This window comes from Cryptotermes secundus, unplaced genomic scaffold, assembly GCF_002891405.2.
Source record: "Cryptotermes secundus unplaced genomic scaffold, Csec_1.0 scaffold57, whole genome shotgun sequence".
Lineage (NCBI taxonomy): Eukaryota > Metazoa > Arthropoda > Insecta > Blattodea > Kalotermitidae > Cryptotermes > Cryptotermes secundus.
The window spans coordinates 5,213-29,319 of NW_019725840.1; the positions used below are offsets into that span (position 1 = coordinate 5,213).

At 40.9% G+C, this 24,107-nt stretch overlaps 1 protein-coding gene across 7 annotated transcripts in view; it reads right to left on the minus strand.

Annotated features, from left to right (window-relative positions):
• Nucleotides 1-1,165: 1,165 nt before the first annotated feature.
• The window catches only part of LOC111863612 (SLIT-ROBO Rho GTPase-activating protein 1), a gene marked incomplete at its 3' end in the record, with an annotated part of 155,567 nt that continues 132,625 nt past the window's right edge, over nucleotides 1,166-24,107 (minus strand). For all 7 annotated transcript variants that reach the window (XM_023850082.2, XM_023850083.2, XM_023850086.2 and 4 more), the window contains 10 exon segments: nucleotides 1,166-1,384; nucleotides 3,172-3,277; nucleotides 4,639-4,851; nucleotides 5,929-6,223; nucleotides 6,314-6,589; nucleotides 7,102-7,320; nucleotides 7,639-7,767; nucleotides 11,529-11,750; nucleotides 17,678-17,843; nucleotides 23,362-23,545. In XM_023850082.2, the coding sequence (XP_023705850.2) occupies nucleotides 1,166-1,384; nucleotides 3,172-3,277; nucleotides 4,639-4,851; nucleotides 5,929-6,223; nucleotides 6,314-6,589; nucleotides 7,102-7,320; nucleotides 7,639-7,767; nucleotides 11,529-11,750; nucleotides 17,678-17,843; nucleotides 23,362-23,545 (2,029 nt within the window).

The window sequence follows — 24,107 nt, forward strand, 5'->3', positions numbered from 1 at the left end:
TAGGAGTAACAGTAGAAGGATGTAGAGGGAAGAACTTGTAACTTAATCTGAGATATTATCTCTGAATTTTAAAGAAAGTGAGATAAAACATGAAACCCTCTATATGTTCCATATAACGTCAATAAATATTTGTATAGAAGTTAATAAATGGTTGTCTCTTTAAATACCAAAAAATCCCACACTGGTGACCCCAGTGAAGAACAATGCAGACTACAGACAACAAATATACAGCAGAAATATCTAGAGTGGCCGTGTGACTTCCATCATTCTGGGCCAAGTGACCAGCTGTTTGGTTTGCCCAAGCTGAGGCACAGTTTACCCTGGCTGGCATCACCAGTGAGAAAATTAAGTTCTGCCATGTGATCTTGGAACTGGACCATCAGTATGCTGCAGAAGTAGAGGATATCATCACCTCTCTGCCAGAAAATGAAGCTACACCATGCTGAAAACCGTCTGAATCTTCACACTGCTATGGAAACCTCAGATCTCACATGAAGGTATACTGGAATATCCTATCTGCTTTTCCAGGCTGCCATTTTCCAAGCATTTTGCTATGAAAACATCTCTCTCCTATACATGTCTGTTCTACAGTAACCTCCAATATTTCCAGCTTCCTAACACTAAGTGAAATGCATAACCATGAAGTCCTACATTATTTCATCTAAATTAATCACTTAACCCCTCTTTATTTTCCTGACAGGCGTTCTAAAATTGTTAACATTGTAGATTAATTACACATGGGCAGTAAGCTGCGTCTTTTCATGTCTTCTGCTTCATATTACACAAGCTGGGATAGCCCAGTCAGTATAGTGACTAGGTTGGACAATCAAGGAATCAGAGCTTCATCTGTGGTTGCAGTAAAGTGATTTTTCTCTTCTCCACTGCCCAGATTAGTTCTAGGGACCATCCAGACTCCAATCCAATAGCTGTTGGGTCCTCTTTCCTCAGCAGTAAAATTGTCAGTGCGTGAAGCACTCAACTCCATCTAGTACCAAGTTATGAAAGCATGGAGCTATTCCCCCATTCACCCATATATCTTCATAGTAAGGTGCTTAAGTACAGGGACAACTTTATATGACCACTAAATAATTTAGTCCTAAAACCCTCAGAAGTTTAAACATGCAGAATAATTATGATTCCTTAAATTCTTGCAAAGAGGTCTTACTTTTCGTCTGGTTCCCGGCTAATGTACTTCTCATACAAAAGACCACCGTCACATGGGAAGATCTCTTCATTGAAGAGGATGATGTTTTTGATGAGTTCATTCACCTGGTTCTGGTACTGGACTTGGTCTTTGTCTTCTGGCACTGGGACAAGGGTTGGACCAAAACAGATGGCCAGGTTATATGGGTCCATCATGTTCTCATCACTGAATTCTGACAAGCTGCAACACAAGCAAAGAACTGACAGGCTCAAGAAACAGGAATAAACCCATTTCTTCTGGGCATAATGCAAATGTAAAGATTCTGTGATACATATTCTCTGCATCAAGCATACAGGAGCCAGAGTAGGTAGTTGGTATAACAAGGGGGTTGGAAGGCCAAGATTCAATTCCTGGCAGTGTTCAGACCGGCTTAGGAGCTCTTTTCCTGGTAGTAAAGTGGCCGGGGCATGAAGCTGACCACTCACCTCCATCTAGTGACAAGGTCAAGAATGGTGGAGCCATATTTCCAATCCCTCATGTCTTAATGGCATAATGCTTAATTAACTAAGGACAGGGACAACTTTACCTTTTTTCTTTACCAGCAAAATGATTATACTACCATGACAGAGCTGCTACAGGCTCATCTGTAACACTATCCTCTAATGAAGAGAAGGCAGAACAATTACCAAGGCCTGCCCACATGTAAAGATCAAGTGAAAACATCGACATAATTTCTGGACAGCTTGTGCTGTTGGTAGAAGTTCAGTGTTCACCTGAATAAACAGTAGAAAGTTCAGAACGGACCAGTTCTACCTACCAGCTGCCTCACCTCTTTGTTGGAGGATAATACCATGTGAAGGTGAGGTTGATAGGATAAGAGTAGCTTCATATTGTGCACACTATGCTAAGATCTATCCTAATGTTACTTGTATAATCTCATCTCCTTCTTGGTCTTCAGACACATTTGATGGTTCAGAAAAAGCTATGTATGACAGTGAATTTGAGTACAGACAGTATCAGAAGGTTGAGACACATTATTCATAAGGTATGAATTTCAAACTGTACTGGGTACATCACATAATAACAGAAAAGAAATATCCAATATAAGACAGAGGTATTGAGTTTTCGGACTTTATCCATCATCCTGGTTTTTAAGATAACTAAGAAAAACACAACGTTTCGGAAACTGGATGTGTTTCCATCCTCAGGTGAGGGAAAACACCTATTCTGTTGGGTCCCTTAGAAAGAGCTAGCCTCAATCACTGGACCAGTGATGAATAAAGTCCAAAAACCCAATATCTCTGTGTGTTATACACCATCGTCAGAATCCTATAGTAAATACTAATCCAATATAAGGCCTTTCATGGTTTTCTCAGTCTCTTCAAGCAAATCCAGGGTGAGTACCTTGTTGTTGTTATTGGAGGGGGTGGGTTTCCCCATGCACCGCGACCAGTTTGATCTACTGTGCGTCCCCCTATGCTCTTCTACCAGCCTCTATACCCTACCGGTACTGGTGCTTACCATCAGTCCCTACTCAGCCAGCGAGGTCAGCCTCTACTGGCTTAGAGGTATCTCGATGCTTCCCCCATCTACCAGAGGCGTTAGAGACTACTGTTGGGCGGGAAATGTCCTTAATTTAGCTCAGTGGCCTCCTTTGGAGACATGAGGTTCTTTTACATGCCGTAAAGCTACGACACGGGACCCACGGCTTAAAGTCCCTCCCGGAGGACTTGTTCCCTGAATTTTTCCGCCCTTAAAAATTCCACGACCTCCGCCGGGTTTGAACCCGCGTACCTTGAGTCACAAGGTGGGAACGTTACCCCTAGACTACTGAGGCTGCTTAGGGTGAGTACCTTAAAACCAGTCATAATTACAGTGTCACAATCTGAAGCCATTACCTCTTCTTTAAGCATATTTAAAAAATGATAATTAACCATCTCCTGCCATTTTGTGCTTAAACTGTAAAGGTGATGAAGTATTCATAAATTAACCAATAAATGTAAGAAAAACATTTAAATAATACTCACTGGTTGAGGAAGGCAAACAGATATCTCATCACTATAACTACAGATCTTGGGAGACTCTGGACTAGTTCTCTCATCTTCACTACAAAGTCGTGTTTCGATTCTAATTCTGAAAAATAAGCATTAACATGTGTTCTGTCAAAGCACTAAGCAATACTTTTATAAACAAACACCAACTACCCTAGCATTACCAACTCTATTATACAGCACAGAAGATTGGACAATAAAAGGAAAACAAAACCAGAATACAACTGCTGTGACAAAATTTATGAGGCAAACAAAATATAATTGGACTGACCAAAAAAAAAATTAAAAACTCAACTTATACGTGACAAAATTTTGAAGTATAAAAAACAACTTGATTCAACATATCAACCAAATGCAAAGAAACTGACATCTGAACGTACTGAAAACTATAAACCTTGAGGACTAAAGAACTAAGGGACCTCTGAGATTGTTATATGAATGTAACCAGCACAAGTTACAAACTGGCCCAACTACTTCACTTTTAGATGATGATGATGATGACATCAAATACCTTACTAAAGCATATGAAGTCATGTATTGTAAATCATCAGTTCATAATAAAGGAAGTCCATTAAATGGATGTCAAAAAATGTTTCATACATCTAACTAACTAATTTCAAGGAGCTAAGCCCTTCTTGAGAAGCTGCCAGTTGTGCACCTACTCAAGAACTCCCAGCGTTTTATGGAACCTGAAGGTCCATTACTATGATGTTATATTTTAGCGTCCTGTTGCACTGATTTATGTCCATGATTTATTCTGACCATCTTACAGTGCATGCATTTATTCACCTTACTCTTCTCTCTTGCACTACATGTTTCAGGACTAAAGTGCCATCTTCAGGTGCTCTTCGATGTACGTCGAACTACTTCATTGCATGCCATGTTGTCTTTATACTTAAATAAATAAAATATATATTTGTCATATATATTGATAAATTTTAAATATTAAAATTATTAAAACTTCAGGATTTGTTATCCTTATGTCTTATCCTTATCCTTATCCTTATCGTATCTCAATACGCGAGTCACACCTATCTTCTTCTATCGGAGTATTCTTCCTACTCTCATGTGTGTATTGTGCTTTGTGTTGTGACTGCGTATTGAGATACGACATAAGGATGACAAATCCTGAACAGTTTTAATATTTTTAGTATTTAAAATTTATCAATATATATGACGAATATATATTTTAGTTATTTTAGTATAAAGACAACGGGGCATGCAATGAAGTAGTTCGACGTACATCGAAAAGCACCTGAAGATGGCACATTAGTGCCGAAACATGTAGTGCAAGAGAGAAGAGTAAGGTGAATAAATGTATGCACTGTAAGACGGTCAGAATAAATCATGTCCATTACTATGTTCACAAGAGCTGTCCACTTGTCCCTATCACGTTTCATACACGAGATGTACTGAAGTCTGAACATAAGACAAGACACTTACGTGCTAATTCCATGAAATGTTCAAAGTATATAATTGGGAAGAGCGGCTCTCGCAGTTCACGCAGGTACAATTTGAGGACACCTGCCACAGAATTGATATCTGATGCGTCAGTTACATCTGCCAGCGGGTCCTCACCGCGCTCAAATGATTCTCGGAAATTGTTAATCTCAACCTGGGATCCTGACACTCTGAAGATACCCTGATGATGGAGTCCTAAAACAATGCACCATTATCAGCCTTACAAAAAACTGATTGCCTGTTGGTGATATGAGACACAAACAATGTTCTTGTAAATACTGTGGCAATTGCAGGGAGATCTTCAGTTCTGCTCCTGATCATCCTGTGTTGCTGTTTCCTTTTCAAAATACTGCTCTTTTGAGACCGAAATTTCAGACAGAAAACACTTCTTCCTTTTATAGTTATAACTTTCAAAATTAATAGTGTAAGCATTACAGATTTTCAAAATTTGGATTTAACCAGAATGTTTTATTTCCCTGTAATGACTATCATTTAACGGTGTCCCTGACATGTAATTAGTTCATTTCTTGTGTTTGAGTGTGTGCCTACATGTACATGGACACACATGAACACTGTGCTTTTTCAGCTGGTATGTGCAGTACGACACATCGGAAAATCTGTTGAAAGTCATACACCTGCTGGTGCAATATATGTTTTGGCCTTCAGGATAAAACTAAGCACATGAGTACCAGCTGACATTTTATTGGGAAACAGTGTTATGAGTGCAAGTATGCATATGACCATACAAACGACTTTATAACAACACATCTTTTGGTGTGCTGAGAGACATTTAACTATATTTTAATGTGCTGCCATGTGGAAAAGTTTGAAAAACACTCCCCTAACACAGAGACCAAGTTCACATCACACCAACACATAATATTATACGCTTCCAATGTCACAGAATTCTTGATAGTCATCGTCACTCTGCCTCCATCTTAGGCAAAACCTACTCAGTTGGTTCCAATCGATAGAGCTAGTCCCTACCGCCTACAGAATCCAGTTTCTGAAAGATTGTGTTTTAGATAAAAACAAGACAATGGATAATGTCCAGAAAAATAATGTTTGTTTTAATGTACTATCATCACATCCTTTTAGACCTCATCTCTGGTGCCAGTTGTAAAGACAGCCCCTTCTACACCAAGAAATAATATTCAATGAAACTTATCCTACATTTAAGGACTAACTCTTTCTAAATCCTCTCTATGATACTCCTTGAGCACTGAAATAATACTGAGAGTTGAAGAATGAAAAATCTGCATTAAAACCCACCATATAAGTTGATGACTCTGATACAGCTCTTCATGATGAGAGGAATTTCCTGATTGGTTGTTTCTAGGTACTCTTCCAAGCTGCCACCAAAAAGTTTGGGCTGACCATTCATTTGAAGGCGCCCAATTCGTTTACGTCGTGGTGGTTTCGTGGTCTGGCCAGTGTGACGATGCTGAAGGCCTTTCAGAGACGTAGGAGAATCCCCTGCAGCATCCAGCAAGGTCTGGCGGATATGTTCATGCTTCGCATCTAATCGCGCGATTCGGCTCGTACCCAGGACGTACTCACGGAATTTCTGTACATGACACATCAAATATGACATACACAAGTTCTGAAGTCAAGGTTTAACTGTCAGTATATAACAACTTGGTCACAGGAAACTCACCGTGAGATAGAATTCCTCTGTTTCCTGCCTATCTGCCCTCAGTTTTATGGACACGGTTTCAGGAGGTTTTTGTACAGGAATGGCACCATCACCAAAGTAACCACTACAGTAAAAGTCCTTTGAGTTCAGCATCTTGAGGAGGGTTGTCTCTGCAGTCTCCAGTGTCTTCCACACTTCTTCAGACTCTGCCCGCAGGGTTGTTACCCGATTTTGCAACTGGGCCAGTCGAGCCTCCAGCTCATCCCGGAGGGTCTTCTGTAACTCTGGTTCTGGTCCCTGTAAATGGATCACAGTATTTGAATGAAGAAGGGACAATCAAGAAAGTAATTAAAAAAATGTAAAGCTATGCTTAACAGGCAGTCAAGGCCCCCAGATTTTCTGGACAATCGGCTCACAGATAGCAGTGAGGTTGTCAGTCTTATGCGCCAGCTGCCCTTTACCCCCAGGAAGATGCCTGGTACTCATTTCTGTTAGAGGCTGAGTCTACCCCCAGGCCATAGTGCGGCTGGAAGGATTAGGTCAACTGAAAAATCCAATGACCTCATCAAGAAACTAATAACAAAGATAAATCTGACTTTATACTCTGCTTCTGTGCCATCTATATGCAACATGAGTTAATATTCTCTCATCATTTGTCACTACATGTTTTGGCCTAACTGGCCATCAACAGATGTACAGGTTGCTGCGGCGAAGAAATCAGTTAAAGTTAATCTGAGGCACCGACATTAAGTAAGCCAGAACAGCATTACAGTGAGCAGCAGCTACAAAGTGAGGCACCATAAACTTACCTCATCTCTCTGTCCCTGGAATTCAAATTTCTTTGGAATCATAAATGCTGTGTGGTTGGATTCAAGGAACCTCTGTTTGTCAAGACGTGAATCCAAACTGTTGACGCAGCTGTACATCTGTTCCATACCTGCTTGTACTGATATCTTGCGCTCTTCTTCTGCTGACATATGCATCAGCAATGCACGTGACATGCAGAGGTGGAAGCCAAAGTCCATGCACTGAACAAAGTTGAGACAATTCCATATTGTTAACTTCTAAATACATGTCACGAAGTTAACAGATAATGATAAATACAATTCTTCAGTCATAAATTAGGTTTTTGGGCTATGATGCTTATGCTCTGATAGGTGAGCACTTGGTGTTTTCAGAAGTATTGTGTACTTCTGTGGGTAACCCTTAGAGAAGTATGTCCCCCTCAAACCCTAGTACCAACCCACCAGACTACACAGCACTATAACACAGAAGAACACATCCATACCATGAAAATGTGACCACAATCTAATTCAGAAAACAAATTAAATGAACTCATAACTTACGTCAATGAGATCAGAAAGGTCGTCCACAAAGTACTTGTGGATCGTTGTGTTCGCAGCCTCCAGACAGAGGACATATTCGTTCCGTGCCTTCAGGGCCTTCAACTTGGCATCATTATATTTGTTCTTGCGCTGCAAACAGTAGATTTATACAGCTCAAACACCTTTCTGATCACAGAGTGATATGTGCAATTCAAGAGTTGCACAAGGGAAGATCAGAAATTTACTTTCATGAATTTGTTTTAGACATGTCTTTATTTCAATCTGAAAAGTGAATGTGGCAACACAACCCATTCTGGTGGTCTAGTCCCCAGATACTACCATCTGTTGCAGCCACTGAATATAAAAGTCTTGCTGAGACTGAAACTCAAGTCATGGAAACCGCAAGGGCATAACGCCAGGCAAAGGGCACACAGCTCTTCCAAGAAGAAATCAATAAACTGGTGTACTTTTGGGATGAGATGTGGAAAAGTTACTTTTGTGTGAAGTACAATTCTGAATGTGTAATATACTGCCTTCATTCAAGACCAGGGAGAAGTAAATTTATGAAAGCAACATTCCAATCCGCTATCATGCCTGAGGACCATACTGCAGTTAGGTAACTCAGCCAGTATAATGACTATGCTATGTGCTGAATGACCATGTTTTAAGTCCCACAGGGGCGCTACACTAGCCTGAAGGCCCAACCAGCCAGCAGTTAGCGCTCCTGCTTCACACCTCAGACGCCTCATGTTCAAATCTGGGCCCATATATCACCAATCCTGATCCAGGTTTTGTGGTCATCCTCAGGCCCTTCAGCTAAATTCAGGGACGTTAAATCAGACTGTAATCGCTTCCTTCTGCATCCTTTCCAATTGATTATTCACTATTTGTCCTACCATTCGAGGTTCAAATCTGAGCTACTGACAATACGGTACAGGTACAGTTGTTCGTGTGCTTAATTATTTAAGCACTACACCATGAAGACGTACAGCTCCACCACTCTTTGACCTCAGCATTAGATGGAAATTCTATGTGGCCTGGTTGCTTTACCCCGCAAGGAGCCCCCAGTATCCATTGTAGAGGAGGCTGGGTGAACCCTAGGGCTGGTCTCGACACTAAGGAGCAGAATCTGCTGACAACACCGTTAAATATGCCATAAATAAAAAAAATAAAATGGTTGGGGTGTGAATCTGACCACTCAAGGATATGTGCAACCATGCCCTCATGGTATAATGCATAACGAAGCACTGGGATACTATTTATAACCCAGCCATGAATGACAGGTACAACAGCAGCTGTTCCTCATGTAAGGCAAACAACAGAGACATCACACTGACCCAGCCTTGTCGTTTCCTACTCCCCTCCACTGTGCTCAGTGTTCATTCAGTCTGTCTCCTCATTTATGCATTTGCAGTCTATGTAGAGATTTTTCAGGACTGAAATCACCATTCACATGCAGAAGTTCACCACCATATTGCACAGAAACTCACCACTGAACCCTATCCTAAGCCAGTTCAATCTTGTGCATATTTCCACTCCCTCTTACTGAGACATTCAACTATCTGACTCCACATGGCAAGATCCTTCACAAGAAGCTAGCAGATGCTCAGTTAGTCAAGAAATTCCAAGCACTGTATGGAAATTGTAAGCTCATTATCATAACCACAAAAGCATACAACTGGTCCCTAATCCTTAGCCAGATGAATTCAGTCCACAGTGTCCCATCCTATTTTTCTAAGATGCTTTTGGCATTATCTTCCCATCTATGTTTAGGCTTTTTTCCTTCTGGATTTTCTATGGAAACTCTGTATTCATGTCTCCCTGGTATGTTACATGCCCTGCATATCTGATTCCCCTAGATTCTAAAACTTTTAGTGTCCATTATCCAACCACATTAAGACCTCTGTAACACAGGCTACCCAACACATTCTTTATTAATTAATTCATTAGATAAATGACTGACATAAACACACTCAAGTAATTAATGTACTCTACTGTATAAATGGAAATTCCTTAGCATGGAGGGGGATGTGTCACATTTTCTGAACCAGGTCAAGGGCACCAGTAATGAACTCTCAGCTTGCAAACTACGCAGATTAAAATGATGAACTCCTGCAAAAAGCATAAGATGCTGGAGGATTATATTTCACGATTCAAAAAAGAAAAAAAAGGAAGCATCCTCACAGTTACAGTATGACGGCAGGCTTCAGAAATCACTGCACTGTTCTTACTTAGTACATGTGCACAGAACCCACATAAGAATTCAGCTTTTCAAAGCATGACTCAGTCGTTAACACTCTTGCTGCATTCCAACATCCTGGGTTCAATTCCAAACCAGCATCTTGCTACCCAAATTAAATATTCTGTGAAATTTTGGGTTCTCCATGTAGTATTAAGATAATGGGTCTCTTGGATGTGATGTCATGTAGTCTGCTAGAAAGATACATATGCTTCAAAGCAACCAGCTGCTTCCAACTTCAGGGTATACCCCAAAGAATGCTGGTAAGTTTCTATCAGACCAGACAGTGTCACATTCCAGAAGGCAGTACTCTTCATAATAACCACAGGGGGGCTTCTAAACCTCATAATGGATATGAAATCTTTTGAACAGACTGGGAAAAACAAGAAGGGACAGAATTAGAAATGAAATTTGTAAACAAGAATGCAAAATTTGTTTATTAAGTTGAAGGAAAATTAAGTAAAAAGGAACAGACTGAGCAAAGGATATTAAGAAAGGCATTGGAATTAAAATTGGAGACAGACATATGGCTTGACCCTCCTCCAAAAATAAGATGGTTCAGGCAGATACTGGAAGACATCAAGAAAAGAGGAGACAGCTGGCAATAAATTTAAAAGGAAAGACAAGCTTGGAGAAATTTTGTTCCATTCAGTTGTATAAAACAGAATTGATGGCAGAGATATAAACAGAAGAGGAGGAGAAGGAAGAGAGAAGGAGCAAGAAGTGATAACCAGTAGAGGAACAAGTAACAAGTTCAATTACACTGCATGCCACCATCAGTATAGCTCATCATCTGCTCTGATTAATTGTTATTAACGCAAAACAGGATGCTATTATATAAACTTCCAATTAAAACTCTACAAATGAATTCTATTGGTCCAGTTAAAACCAGCATAGTAACCCTGCTCATTATAAAGACAGCGTGCATACATATCATGCATGAGATATTTTAATGTGGACACAGGCAAAGAGTTTAGGCAGCGAGATTGTTAAAGGAGAGAGCATACACATATGGCAGATGGCTCCCCTACAACTCAACCAAAGAGAAGAGATTAGAGAATGAAATCCTGGTAGCATGGGCTGCCTGGAACAATTCCCTTGTCGGCCTATCATAAGGTGGCCATTTCTAACCCATTCTAAGTCCCAAAAGCCTGGACAGCGGAGTCAGTACAGTGACATGCGGAATGGATTATGTCAACATACTTCAGCGTTCTGCTATACTGTATAGGCAGAGGACTGATCAAATACCAACAACAGACAGTTGCATTCACTTAAAGGTTATACGGTCATGCAAAAGAGGAAGTTAAGAGTGACTGCATAGTTATTGAAAGTTCACTTGCTTTCCGATTATTTACAGTCGCTTACATTGCTCATTTGTCTTATTTTATTGTTAAATTAATACGTGAAAGTCAAATAGTTTTTAAACAGGTGGTTCATTCGTCTTGCTGGAGCTGTGAAAATCAGCACAGAATTTGACCATTACTCTATTAAAATAAATCTTGCAAATTATTACAGTCATACTATTGTTTCAGAATTGTGAAGTTTTTATGTTATTACCTCTGCCCTTATTTTACTTATTCCTTTTTAGGGTCAACTATTCAACTCGTACTTTCTGAAAACAAAACGTGACATGCATATCTGACAGCAAGAAATGAAACTTTAAGCCACACACCTTCTGAACCTCTTTCTCGAGGACACGGTACTTCTTGGAGCGATCCAGCTTCTCTGGTGGCAAGCTCTGCTCCAGCTTCTGTCGCTGGGCCTCAGTAATCCTGAGCTTATTCTCTGCTTGTCGGTACTCTCCCTGGTAACTATTATAAGTCTTCATTGTTGTGTGGAGCTCATGAAGCACTCGCAGGATCTCTTCATGAGTCTCGTATGCAATTTCACGACACTGCACACACAGAAAGGTGTTCTAGTATATTTTACCATGTTTCATAGCCAAATGATACAGATTACATCATCAACAACTGTCCTACTGTCTACGCAACTCTGAGAATATATACTCATCCAACTGGTTATCATCTGGTGATACAATACTTAGTGCAGCCACTTAGGTATGAAATCTTAACTTATTAAATAACCTGTAATAATATTAATTAAATAATGTAAAAACTGCAACTCATCTTCTTCGTTTGACAGATCAGGCCTTCTGGGCTGTTCCCATTCAGAATACGTCTGAAACTGTGGGGCACTCCTTGCATGGGACATTAGACTGGTGGTTACTAAAGAAGGCCTCTGCTAAATGGAATCAGTTTGTTAGTGTAAGGCTCAGGATTTTGTTCCAGAAAGTACAACTGTTAAATTTGGTGATGATGACAGACAGACGCAATTTCACACTGCTGCACCCACTCTGCAACTCATTCATGCATTGCCCATCGCAAGCAATGCTGACCTTCAGAGGTGAATTTCATCTGTCGTAATTACAACTGCTGTCTGCAAGGTCAGAAACTGCACAATTATGGCGTCAAACTTCACTTATTATCTGCCATGTGGTCCACATTAAAAGTAAACACACATTATGGCTCTCACTCTTACAAGAGAGATCTTCAGAAGACTTAGAGGTCAAGCATGGCAGGAAGCAAACATCACAGGGGCCTGAAGCAAGTTGAAACAAGTTAAAAGAGCAAAAAATTGACACAGAGAGCAACTCTGACATAAGCTTGTTTGAATCTTGATTGAAATACACTACTCAAACTCAGAAGCGTTTCTTTAGTACCCATAAGCAAATTTAGGACAGTATGTCACAGCAGTTACGAACAGGAGCTGAAGATGGAATCAGTATGAGTAGTGGCACATATGCTCTGTCAGTATGGGATTGTCTGCCTTTGCTCATCTATATTTGAGTAACATGTGTAAAGGCCACGCCATAGCTCAAGCGGTTAGTCGCTGGCTTCCCACCGCGGCGGCCCGGGTTCGATCCCGGGTCTGGTCAAGTGGAATTTGTGGTAGACAAAGTGGCGCTGGGGCGGGGTTTCTCCGAGTACTTCGGTTTCCCCTGCCAATTTTCATTCTACCAAATTCTCCATCATAATCACCCGGGGCAGGCTACAATAGGCCACTCAGTGGCCGCCGTGCCGAGTTGACCCAGTTGGGCTCCCCCCCCCACTAATCGAATTAAAAGAAAAAATTAACATGTGTAAAAGTATAAAATACAATAACAATAATGCTATAAACAGATCAATAACTCAAAATCTATGCAACAGGAATACACACTTTGAGAGTTCCAATCAGAACAGCCCCTTTAAATTTGGTGCAGCCTGTCACACATGAACACTAGCATATACTGACAAGCAGTCTTGAATCACTGGCCTAGACTGCTAAAACAGGTTAGTCAGTTCAGCCTACTTCAACAGCAAAACAGGATGTAGGCCATATTTGGAGCAGTATCACTATATACATCACAGCAATTGAACCACATTTATCATCAGTACCCCAGTATAAGTGTACTTTAATATGATTAAGAAACAGCGAAGCAGATTGGACATGCTAAAATCTTCCCCTCCACCAGACTCTAAATCCCCTAGGAGAAGTGGCAATAATTCTCACTCCCTCCCACTCAAATCATCTTCTTAACCCCCTTCTTAACTTCTTTTGTTAAAACATTCTTCATTTTCAATTAGCTGTATATCATCTGAGTCAGTCACAGAGCACCTGTAACTTTACACACAGCTGTACCAAATAATTAGTAGATGAGATCAGTTTTTTTTCATATCAATAATAGTAACTCCATTTGTAATGGTGCTCCAGTTCAGAGAGTGTTCTGTGTTATTTTGCATACTTTATTCGCCTAGAGAAAAATTTGACCAGGATATCCATTTAAATGGCCATGAAACAAAATACTTTTTCTATTATTTTCTTCTAAAGATCCTCACTGCGGTGTATTACACTTCATAATATGGACCTTATCCATTGTCCAGTATTCTGAAAAGAACTCTGCCTTCAGGTGAACGTACCTACTAAGTTTGTTCTGTTAAAAAGAATTAATAGGTACACTGATTAAGCTGAGCTCTTTATAACAAGCTCAACTGAGAAAGTGTTTCCAAGCTTTTCACCTGAGGATGGCGCCAGATTGGTTTACAAAATGTTGTATTCTGCTTGGAATACTACATGATGGACAAAAAAAAAAAACCAGAAACCCTGAAATACTGAAGTTCATTTATATTATCTTGACAGCCGCACATGATGGATATAAATCTATATAATTTAGTGTAGCCAGTCAGGTATCTGTGTGATGAGTCACTGACAACACACCACCAAGGATCCAAGCAAGAAAGGTCAGACTGTGAAGCAATGTGAATACTTCTGAACCGTTGTAATGATTTGCAGATCAGAGGAATGAGTATCAAATCCATTTCCAGCCTGAACCTATTGTGCAGTGACCACCATATGAAAATGTGTCAGCATGCTAATGCAATGGAAAAAATTTCTAAAGACACAGAGATTAAATGCAAGAAATAAAGTAATTTTAAAATACCACATACATATATCGTATTTTTATGGGCTATTTTAGAATGATATAAATATCGCAGACTATAAAGCATGGAACAGAAGAATGACAGAGGGGTGATGAATTGGAAGAATATGAAAGTAAGAGGTCTATCGTAACTGAGGTACTATCCTGACATTTGTCTGGAGGGTCTGAGAAAAACCATAATAATCATCCGTCAGGATAGCCGGTCTCCCAGCCAAGATTTCAACCAACCACCATTCGCATATGAGCAGAGCGTGTTACCCCTATTTTTTAATTATTATTATTATTATTAGAGGGGGTGGCTTTCCCCATGCACTTAGACCAGTTATTGGTCCATTGTGCGTCCCCCTTTAATTTCTACTGTCTCCATACCCTGCCGGTACTGGTACATGCTATGAGCTCCGTTCAGCCAACGAGGTCGGCCCTCGGTACCTGATACTTCCCCCATCTACCAGAGGCATTGGAAACTACTTGGGTGGGAAACATTTTGCCTAATTTTGCTCAGAGGTCTCCTAGAGACATGAGGATCTTTTACATGCCGTAAATCTACGATACGGGACCCACGGCTTAAAGTCCCTCCCAGAGGACTTGTTCCCTGAATTTTTCCGCCCTTAAAAATTCCATGACCTCTGCCGGGTTTGAACCCGCGTACCTTGAGTCATGACTATAGAGGCCGCTGTGTTACCCCTAAGCCAACCTGCTCAGTTGTATGTGGTTGTACTTCATACTTCAGTGTACCAAGATGTCTGTGACTGGTCCTGCACACAAGCTACATTACACGAAGTGTACAGAGGTTCACGGATGTTACAAAGGAGAATACTGCCCCAGTCTTCAAGGTTCAAGAATAAGCACAGCAAGCAACCAGAAAGAAGCAGACAGCATGCAGAAGTGCTCTGCTTGTTTCGCTTACCCTCTCATCTTATTGACAGAGGCAGTATGCTTTCCGAAACGTCAGTAAACCACCATTAATGACATCACAATCCAGTATATTCTTCACTGTCACCATTGTGAGAATCTCAGATGCAACGATACGGAACTTGAGGACAAAAGGTTATACCTAAGAAGCTCGACTTTGTGATGTGATGTAATGATGACTCAAAGTGATGCAATTGAATTAGAATTCCAGTATCGGAACATGTCAATTAGTCATGTCATAATTCACCTAAAGATAGAATCATTCAAATAATAATGATATGTCAACAGTACAATGTTCAATCCAGCCCGCGTCATGTACTGAAACACTAATCAGCTAACATCTGTGAGGGTATTGTTACTGCATCCTGACAGCTGGAATGTGAACATCTCTGTGATGTACAGACAGAAAGAAGACATTTTGCCCTTCATATAACATAACAATGTACAGAGAAAGAGGCATCATATTGTGTGCAAGAAAAATTTATAGATAGATCATAAAATCAAATTGTCATTGTTGAAGACTTTACTATCCACTCAGTCTGGTGCCAGATGACCCTAAACTGACCTCATTTGTACCAATTCACATAGATTCCTGATACCGACACTTTCATATGTTTAGTACCATTAGTTATCTATTCATATACATAAAGTTATCCCTGTCCGTAATTAAGCACCACACCATGAAGACATACGGGGGAATGGACATACAGCTCCACATATTCCTAACCTCTGAGGTGAGTAACTTCACACTTGTGTGGCATTAATCAAGAGGAAGAACTCCTGGTTACCCACTGGATAGGGGGCTGGGAGGACATGACTGGCACTGTGGATACTGCAGAGAAGGGAATAACTGTTATGTATTTAGATAACTTGATTAGCGGCCTCCGTAGTCTAGGGGTAACGTTCCCACCTCATGACTCAAGGTACGCGGGGTTCAAACCCAGCGGAGGTCGTGGAATTTTTAAGGGCGGAAAAATTCAGAGAACACGTCCTCCGGGACTCTGGTAGATGGGGGAAGCATCAAGGTACCGAGGGCTGATGTCGTTGGCTCAACGGGGCTGATAGGACGCACCAGTACCGGTAGGGTATGGCGACTGGTAGAATATCAAAGGGGGACGTACAATAGATCAACAACTGGTCGCGGTGCATGGGGAAACCCACCCCCTCCAATAGTAATAATAATAATAATAATAATAATAGATAACTTGATTGGTGCAGTCTTTTAAACACCTCATGTTAAACTATGTTTATTGTTAATTCACGCCCAGTCTTCCAGTTTTCTTACTGCTGATACATGTTACCGTACTAATTCATCCCTCCAGAGTTAAATACAGTTTATGTAGATGTGGAGAGAGACAAGTTTCAGTTACATATATAATGGTAGGCTAAAAATGGATTTAACTAATTAACAAAATAACTCCATGGAGCAGAATCCTTCTTGAGTTAACAGTTAATAGCTACTCAGCTATTCAAGAAATTAATAACATTTCATGGAACCCAAAGAACGCACCACTGGCCCCCATCCTGAGCCAGATGAATTCAATCAACACCCGCTTATCCTGTTTCTAATATTCATTTTAATATTATCCTGCTCTTTATGCTTACATCCTGCAAGAAAGCTCTTCCCTTCAGACTTTCCTACTAGAANAATACATGTTATGTAGATGTGGAGAGAGACAAGTTTCAGTTACATATATAATGGTAGGCTAAAAATGGATTTAACTAATTAACAAAATAACTCCATGGAGCAGAATCCTTCTTGAGTTAACAGTTAATAGCTACTCAGCTATTCAAGAAATTAATAACATTTCATGGAACCCAAAGAACGCACCACTGGCCCCCATCCTGAGCCAGATGAATTCAATCAACACCCGCTTATCCTGTTTCTAATATTCATTTTAATATTATCCTGCTCTTTATGCTTACATCCTGCAAGAAAGCTCTTCCCTTCAGACTTTCCTACTAGAAAGGTGTATGCATAGCTCTCCCTCTCTCTCATACACAAACACATATGTATGCATGTTACATGTCCTGCCCATAGCATTTTCCTTGACCTGATCGCTAATTACAAAGTTTTTTATTATGGAACTTTCTCCTGCCTCCTGTCTCTTCTTGCATATCAAGTCTAAATATTCACCACAACACGCTGTTGTCAAACACACCCACAGTCTTCTGTGTTCTCTTTAATAGGAGAGAACAAGACGGACACACATATAAAAGAAGATGTAAGATTAGTTAATATGAGAAGACAAACCATGAGATTAATGATTTTTTTGGTGTTTGAAAATGTCAGTGAAAGCAAACCTCATGCCAATGAACAACTGAAGCTTTTCAACAATAAAAATCATGTCACCATGGAAACATACTGTCAGAATTTTTTCCTCTGAAGTGCCAGCATACAAAGACTTAAGGACATGCTGTACAATACCCACCCTTCGGTATATCCTCTGTACATCCTCCATTACTTCAGCTAGCCTGCTCACAATATGAGTTGAATAGACCTCACTCAGAGCAGCGTGGTCCTTGCTTAGGTTCTTTGTCTGTGTCACCAGCTGCTGCCAACATGAGTAGGATGAAAAGAGTGGCCACTGCTCCCTCCTGAAATTAAACAAATATAATAGTCCACCAAGTCTTCAATAACCCATTAATAACTGACTGACTAAATGGAACTGAAATCTTCTTGAGAAGCCAACAGTCACCCAGCGACTCAAGTATTTCAAAACATTTTATGGAACCCAAAGGTTCAGTACCATGCTCACGAGAGCATATTCCACTGGTCCACATCCTGCGCCAGATCAATGCAATCTATACCATCCCATCCTATCTCTCTAAGATCCATTTTAATACTGTCCACCCACCTATGCCTTGGTCTTCCCTGTGGTCTCTTTCCTTCTGGCTTTCCCACCAATATCCTATACACATTCCTCGTCTCCCCCATTCGAGCTACATGCCCTGCCCGCCTCATCCTCCTCGACCTGATCATTCTAATTATACTTGGAGAACTGCACAAGTTATGAAGCTCCTCATTATGCAGTTTTCTCCAACCTCCTGTCACTTCATCTCTCTTCGGTGCAAATATTCTCCTCAACACCCTGTTCTCAAACACCCTCAGTCTATGTTCCTCCCTTAATATCAGAGACCAAGTTTCACACTCATACAGAACCACAGGCAAAATTATAGTGACCATAAAGTTTCAAATGTCTAAGCACCATCCCATGAAGACAAAGAGCTAAAGTATGGAGCATTCTTAACCAAATCAACTGATGAGGCTTCATGCTCTGACCTGTTTACTTCTAGGACAAGAGACCCCTGTTTGTTGGACATTCCAGAGCATGTCTGGATGACATACACGGAGCGATATTTCTAAACGAGAACCAATGGCAAAAATGTTTAACGAAAATGCCCCTAGCCCTCTAATACATTTCATTATTAACACTCCTAAAATTGGATTCTCATTTTAAAAAATCAGAATCCAAATGTATGGAATGTTTCACCAAAATTGCTCTAGTATTTCACTTACTATCTAACGATTCACGATGGCTTAAATGGCTTTTTTTGCCTTATTTTATGGTTCACGTCAAACAAGAAAGTAAACTGTTTTTTTTAGACAGGTGATTCATTTATCTTGTTGGAGCAGTCCACTTCAGCACAATATTTGAACAGTTACGAGGTTAAAATAAAGTTCGTAAATTATTTCACTCATACTATGATGGCAGTCTCATCAGAAGGCTAGGTCGTATCATGTCTGGAGACACGGAGGTACAGCAGAGATAATAGCATTTTGAAACAATGGGCATTGTTCTATGAGATCCTGTCTCCAGGAAGACAAAAGGAAGATGTTACAAATGACAATCATTTACTGTTAATATATGTAACCATACTTTTTTTTCTGTCTACTCTACAACACGGTTTCTCGTGGTAGTAATTAACGTTAAAGAGTTAATCAGGAAATCAACAAGGTAGTCCGATAATGCAGTTAACAGTGATCATCTAACCGCACTTGTACAGGGCAACCACCGCAATGTCTTACACCTCACCGTTGCAATATTACAGGCTCTGAATCAAACAATGGAAGATGCGAGAACCAGATGATTAAAGCTAATTTTATTTTGTACTTCGAATATTTTCCATTTCTACAGAAATGTCTCTGCCCACCAAGTGTCGCTCAGGCATATAGAGAACAATTAAAGGTCTTTGTTATGTGCTAAAAAAATGGTTTCAAACATTTTAAATTATCTAATTATGTGTAAGATCAAATCTTGAAATATAACAATTATATTTCCATGTGACGCAAATAAGATTGATGCTTCTTTTTACACGAACAGACGGAAGAGCTTTGTCCTGATTGATACACAAATTGTACCCGGGAACCATTATTTTATTAATGCGAACATGGCTGTAACGCGAACTTTCAAGCTGGGAGCAGAATTTTAAACAAAAAACTGTTGGAATTCCGCAAATCTTTAAGAACAACTTCATATGCGACAATTTTCTGTCATAAACAAAAAAATCAGTAACATCGCTCTCAGAAGATTACGCAATGTTCTCAGTCATTTCTTCTGTGCATTCACTCTGCCCTTTCCACTCTAAGATAACTCTTCTCTGTACCATACGTGTATTTCCATTTTCCTACGCCAGTTTCGTCTGCTCATTATATCGTTATGTGGATTCCCCGCACTATGTTTTTGGGGACCCTAGGCATCGTTCCTCTTTTCTTTTTCCTCCAGTTCTCTCGCGGCAACTGTTGAAGCGCTGTATGTAGCGGTACTATCATAAATTTGGTAGGGTGATGAAAATCAATACCTGTACAAACTCAAACGTGCTGAAAGTTACAATAACAACAATGAAAATTAGATAGTAATTTCATTATATTGATTGCAACGAATTTTCCTTCTAAGTATGTTTAAGGGAGAAACAAATATACATATGGAAACTGTCGGTTCCCAACTCAAAGAAAACACACAGTATGTACGTTGGAAATCTCACTCAGTTAAAGAAAATTACTGATTTTTGAAGACTGTGGGTTTAAGAGCGAGAAATAAAGAAGAAATTACCCGTAACTCAATCAGAAGCTTCGCAATTTGCGATACTCGCCTAATATCATCAGTATTGCTGAATAACATCAGGATCCATGATATGACTGGAACACGTGGATTGCACCAAGGAAACAATAAATCCATACAAAATTTTGTCTGAAAATTCTCAGAAGAGAGAACTTCGGAGATTCAGAAGCGGATGTGAAGATAACATTAACACGGATTTTGAGCAAATACCTAACACGTGAAACTCGCCGACATGTCTCAAGATGGGCGCTAACGCCAGGCTTTTGTACAGACGGTGGCGTACATCCGGATTCGATTATCACGAGAATTCCTGACCAGTTTAAAAAGAGGTAGTTTCTCTAGCCATTTCGTTTTATAATAATAATAATAATAATAATAATAATAATAATGTAATTGAGGAGCTATGTCAAGGAAATAGCGGGTTCGGTCTAGAAAACCGAAATTAACGGCCGTGAGGATTCGTTGCGCTGACCACGCGACACCCTCTATCCGCTAAAGTTGGCACTAACTTCGCCGACAAGCGGCGGTCGCTCGGTCGGTATAGTTAGCTTGCGGACTCAAGCCACGGCGTGCTTTTAGTTTTAATAGTAATAGTAATAATAATCTCTGAATTATAACAATGCAGAGTATCAATGGGGTTATTATCACACAAATCAATAACCTGCTGAGACTTTTTCAGAAGCAAAACATTGTCCTGTCTGTCTGTCTGTTACGACCCCTTGCACACATACGCATCATCCCTCCTAACAAAGCAACCCCTGCAGCAGCTATCTCCCCTTGCCACACAGTTTTCTTCCGTAAAGCCGCTTGAGTAAGCAGTGCAGATATATAGACCAATAACTTATCAACCGACGCACGGAGAGCATCGAGGTTCGTCTGTCACTGACATGGGAGCTACTGCCATCTTATGCGGTCGATGTACCCCAAGTTGCTGACAGAGCTCTTCCATAGTCGCATCACAAGAAACGACAGCTCGTGAGTCAAAAGAGGCGAGTTCATGAAGCAGAGTACTCTGTGAGAAGCTGACAGTAACCAAGATGCCGGGGCCGTGCCATACCTCAAGCGGTTAGTCGCTGGCTTCCCACCGCGGCGGCCCGGGTTCGATCCTGGGTCTGGTCAAGTGGGATTTGTGGTGGACAAAGTGGCGCTGGGGCAGGTTTACTCCGAGTACTGCGGTTTCCCCTGACAATCTTAATTCCACCAATTGCTCCACAATCACCCTCACCTATCATCTGGGGCTGATACAATAGGCGAGAAGTGGACTTACGAGTTCCACCCCACTAGCAATAAAAAAACCAAGATGCCGAAAATTCCCGCAATCTATACTTCCATTAATATGGCCCACACATAAAGCTAGTTCAGTCCAGTCCACATGCGCAACCCCTATTTCTTCAAGACCCATTTTATTATTACCCACCCTTTCTACGTCCAGATCTGCCAAACTGTCTCTTCCCTTCAGGTTCTCCGGAAAGAAATCCGTGCACACTTCCTATCTCCCCTGTGCCCGTGCTACATGTCCTGCCCATCGTAGCCTCCTTTATTTATCTATCTATCTATGGCTCTACAGTTCTTTTGTTGGACAATGACCACTTTTTCAGTTCCTTCATCCTATACGCAGTCGGCAGGATTCCTTGGACGAGAGATCATCCCGTCGCAAGGCCGCTACCTACACACAGAAGAACACAAATACTACATAGTAAACGCACATACAGACATCCATGCCTCAAGTTGGATTCTAACCCACGATCCCAGCGTTTCGACCGAGCGAAGACAGTTCATGCCTTAGACCGCGCGGCCACTGTGATCTGAACCCTCCTTTATTTGGCCATCCTAATAATCGAAATGATACACACACTGCTCATGCTGATGCCGTTTCTTAGTAGCACACGCAACTCCGATGCCGGATAACCACCCCTTGTCGGCTAACAGTGGACACATATGCAATATATTGGCGACAGCCTTCCATACTGTAACAGATTTGATCAACGCGTTGCCAGGCAACAGCTCTGTAATCAAGGTCCATCGCGCAACAATAGAGGAAGCTGTGTTTTCTGTCGATCCGACCGACGCGCCAACAAACTAATAGGATAGCGATCACGTGATATGTGTCTACTGTATAAGTAAGAGTGACAGGATTCGTTCAAGGCTGTTACGAGTTACGAGTAGCAGTAGCGGCAGAAGCATGCAACAAGCAAGCAGTAAGCTCGAGGAGTACNCCCAACAAACTGATAGGATAGCGATCACGTAATATGTGTCTACTGTAGGTCCATGTCCGTTCCGCGTCTATATAAGTAACAGTGACAGGATTCGTTCAAGACTGTTACGAGTTACGAGTAGCAGTAGCGGCAGAAGCACGCAACAAGCAGTAAGCTCGAGGAGTACAGACGAGTTTCAGTTGAGTTCCGAGATTCCAAGGTGACTGAACAAGAAATAGCAAGAAGACTTCAGAGTGATTTGAAGTTCTAGTTTCCGTGTTGAGATCCGTTGCCAGGAGACGACTAATGAAGACGGAGAATCGTAGTGCGAGTGCAACAGTGAAAATCAGCAATAGAGTAATAATTAATTGCAGTTACGACCTGTAGGTTGTTAATAAATCCAATTACCAATCCCTACCACGTCTTTGGTCACTAATATACGTGACAATATATAGAGATATCAAATAATGCACAAGTTAGGAAATCTACGCACAGTGTAAAAAAAACTGACGTGTTTGCTACCTTCTGTTTAATGACGTACCCGATAACATTACAGCCCTAGAGGCATACTCTGGCATCGTACACAGTGAACTTGACAAGTTCGTGAAAGGTTGATAGAAGAAGCATAATAAGAATGGGCTACAGATCTTTTCTGGCAAACATCGACTGAAACAATGTAGTTTACTGATACCATGTTTCAGTTCAATCGTAAACTAAATGAGATGAGTATTGCATTCGGTTTCTATGGCAACTATATGAAGACAAACACTGCCCTGCTGTGAACAATTATACCGGGATATGTTCATTAAAACTTCATCTAACCCGGAAAGCTGAATCAACTAGAAAAGTCACACTCACTTTTGCTTCTGTTCTTTGTGTCTCAACTGGATGCTTTTGACCAGTTTATCCAGGTTCTTGCTGTAGTCGAGTTCCACTTCCGCGCGGCGCCGGAAGTAGTCTTGCAGCTCGGCCACCACTGCCACCTGTGACTCCATGCGCACGTCCAGACATCGCAGCTGCTCGCTCAACTGCACGCGGATGTCTGCAAGACAGACAAACCAGAATCTCAGCACACATGGATCATAAGGTTTACATAATGCGCAGAATCTGGATTTCACGACGGCCGCCACCTGTAATAGCCTAACAAAGACAACGGATTTTGAGAATAAAATACTCTGAGCTCAGCTTGTACGGCTTACTTTCTTACGGCATTTATTGCGAGCATTACGGACCCATTACTGTTACTGCTTTATTCTTGTAAAGAACTCATATGTATGTTAAATTTGGCGGATATAACCTCAAAGTTTCCAACAGTCGCCATCTTTGTAGATGTTGACTTAACAAAAACACTTCACAGACCACATACTGTACAAACGAAAAACAAAACCTCCGTGGTTTTAGTCCTAGCGACCGCCGCTTGACGGCGAAGTTAGTACCGACTTTAACGGATAGAGGCTGTGGCGTGGTCAGCGCAACGAATCCCCACAGCCGTTAATTTCGGTTTGCTAGACCGGAGCCGCTAATTCCTTGAAATAGCTCCTCAATTATCATGAGGCTGAGTGGACCTCGTTCCAGGGCCGCTACTCCTCAGAAAATCTGGTAGC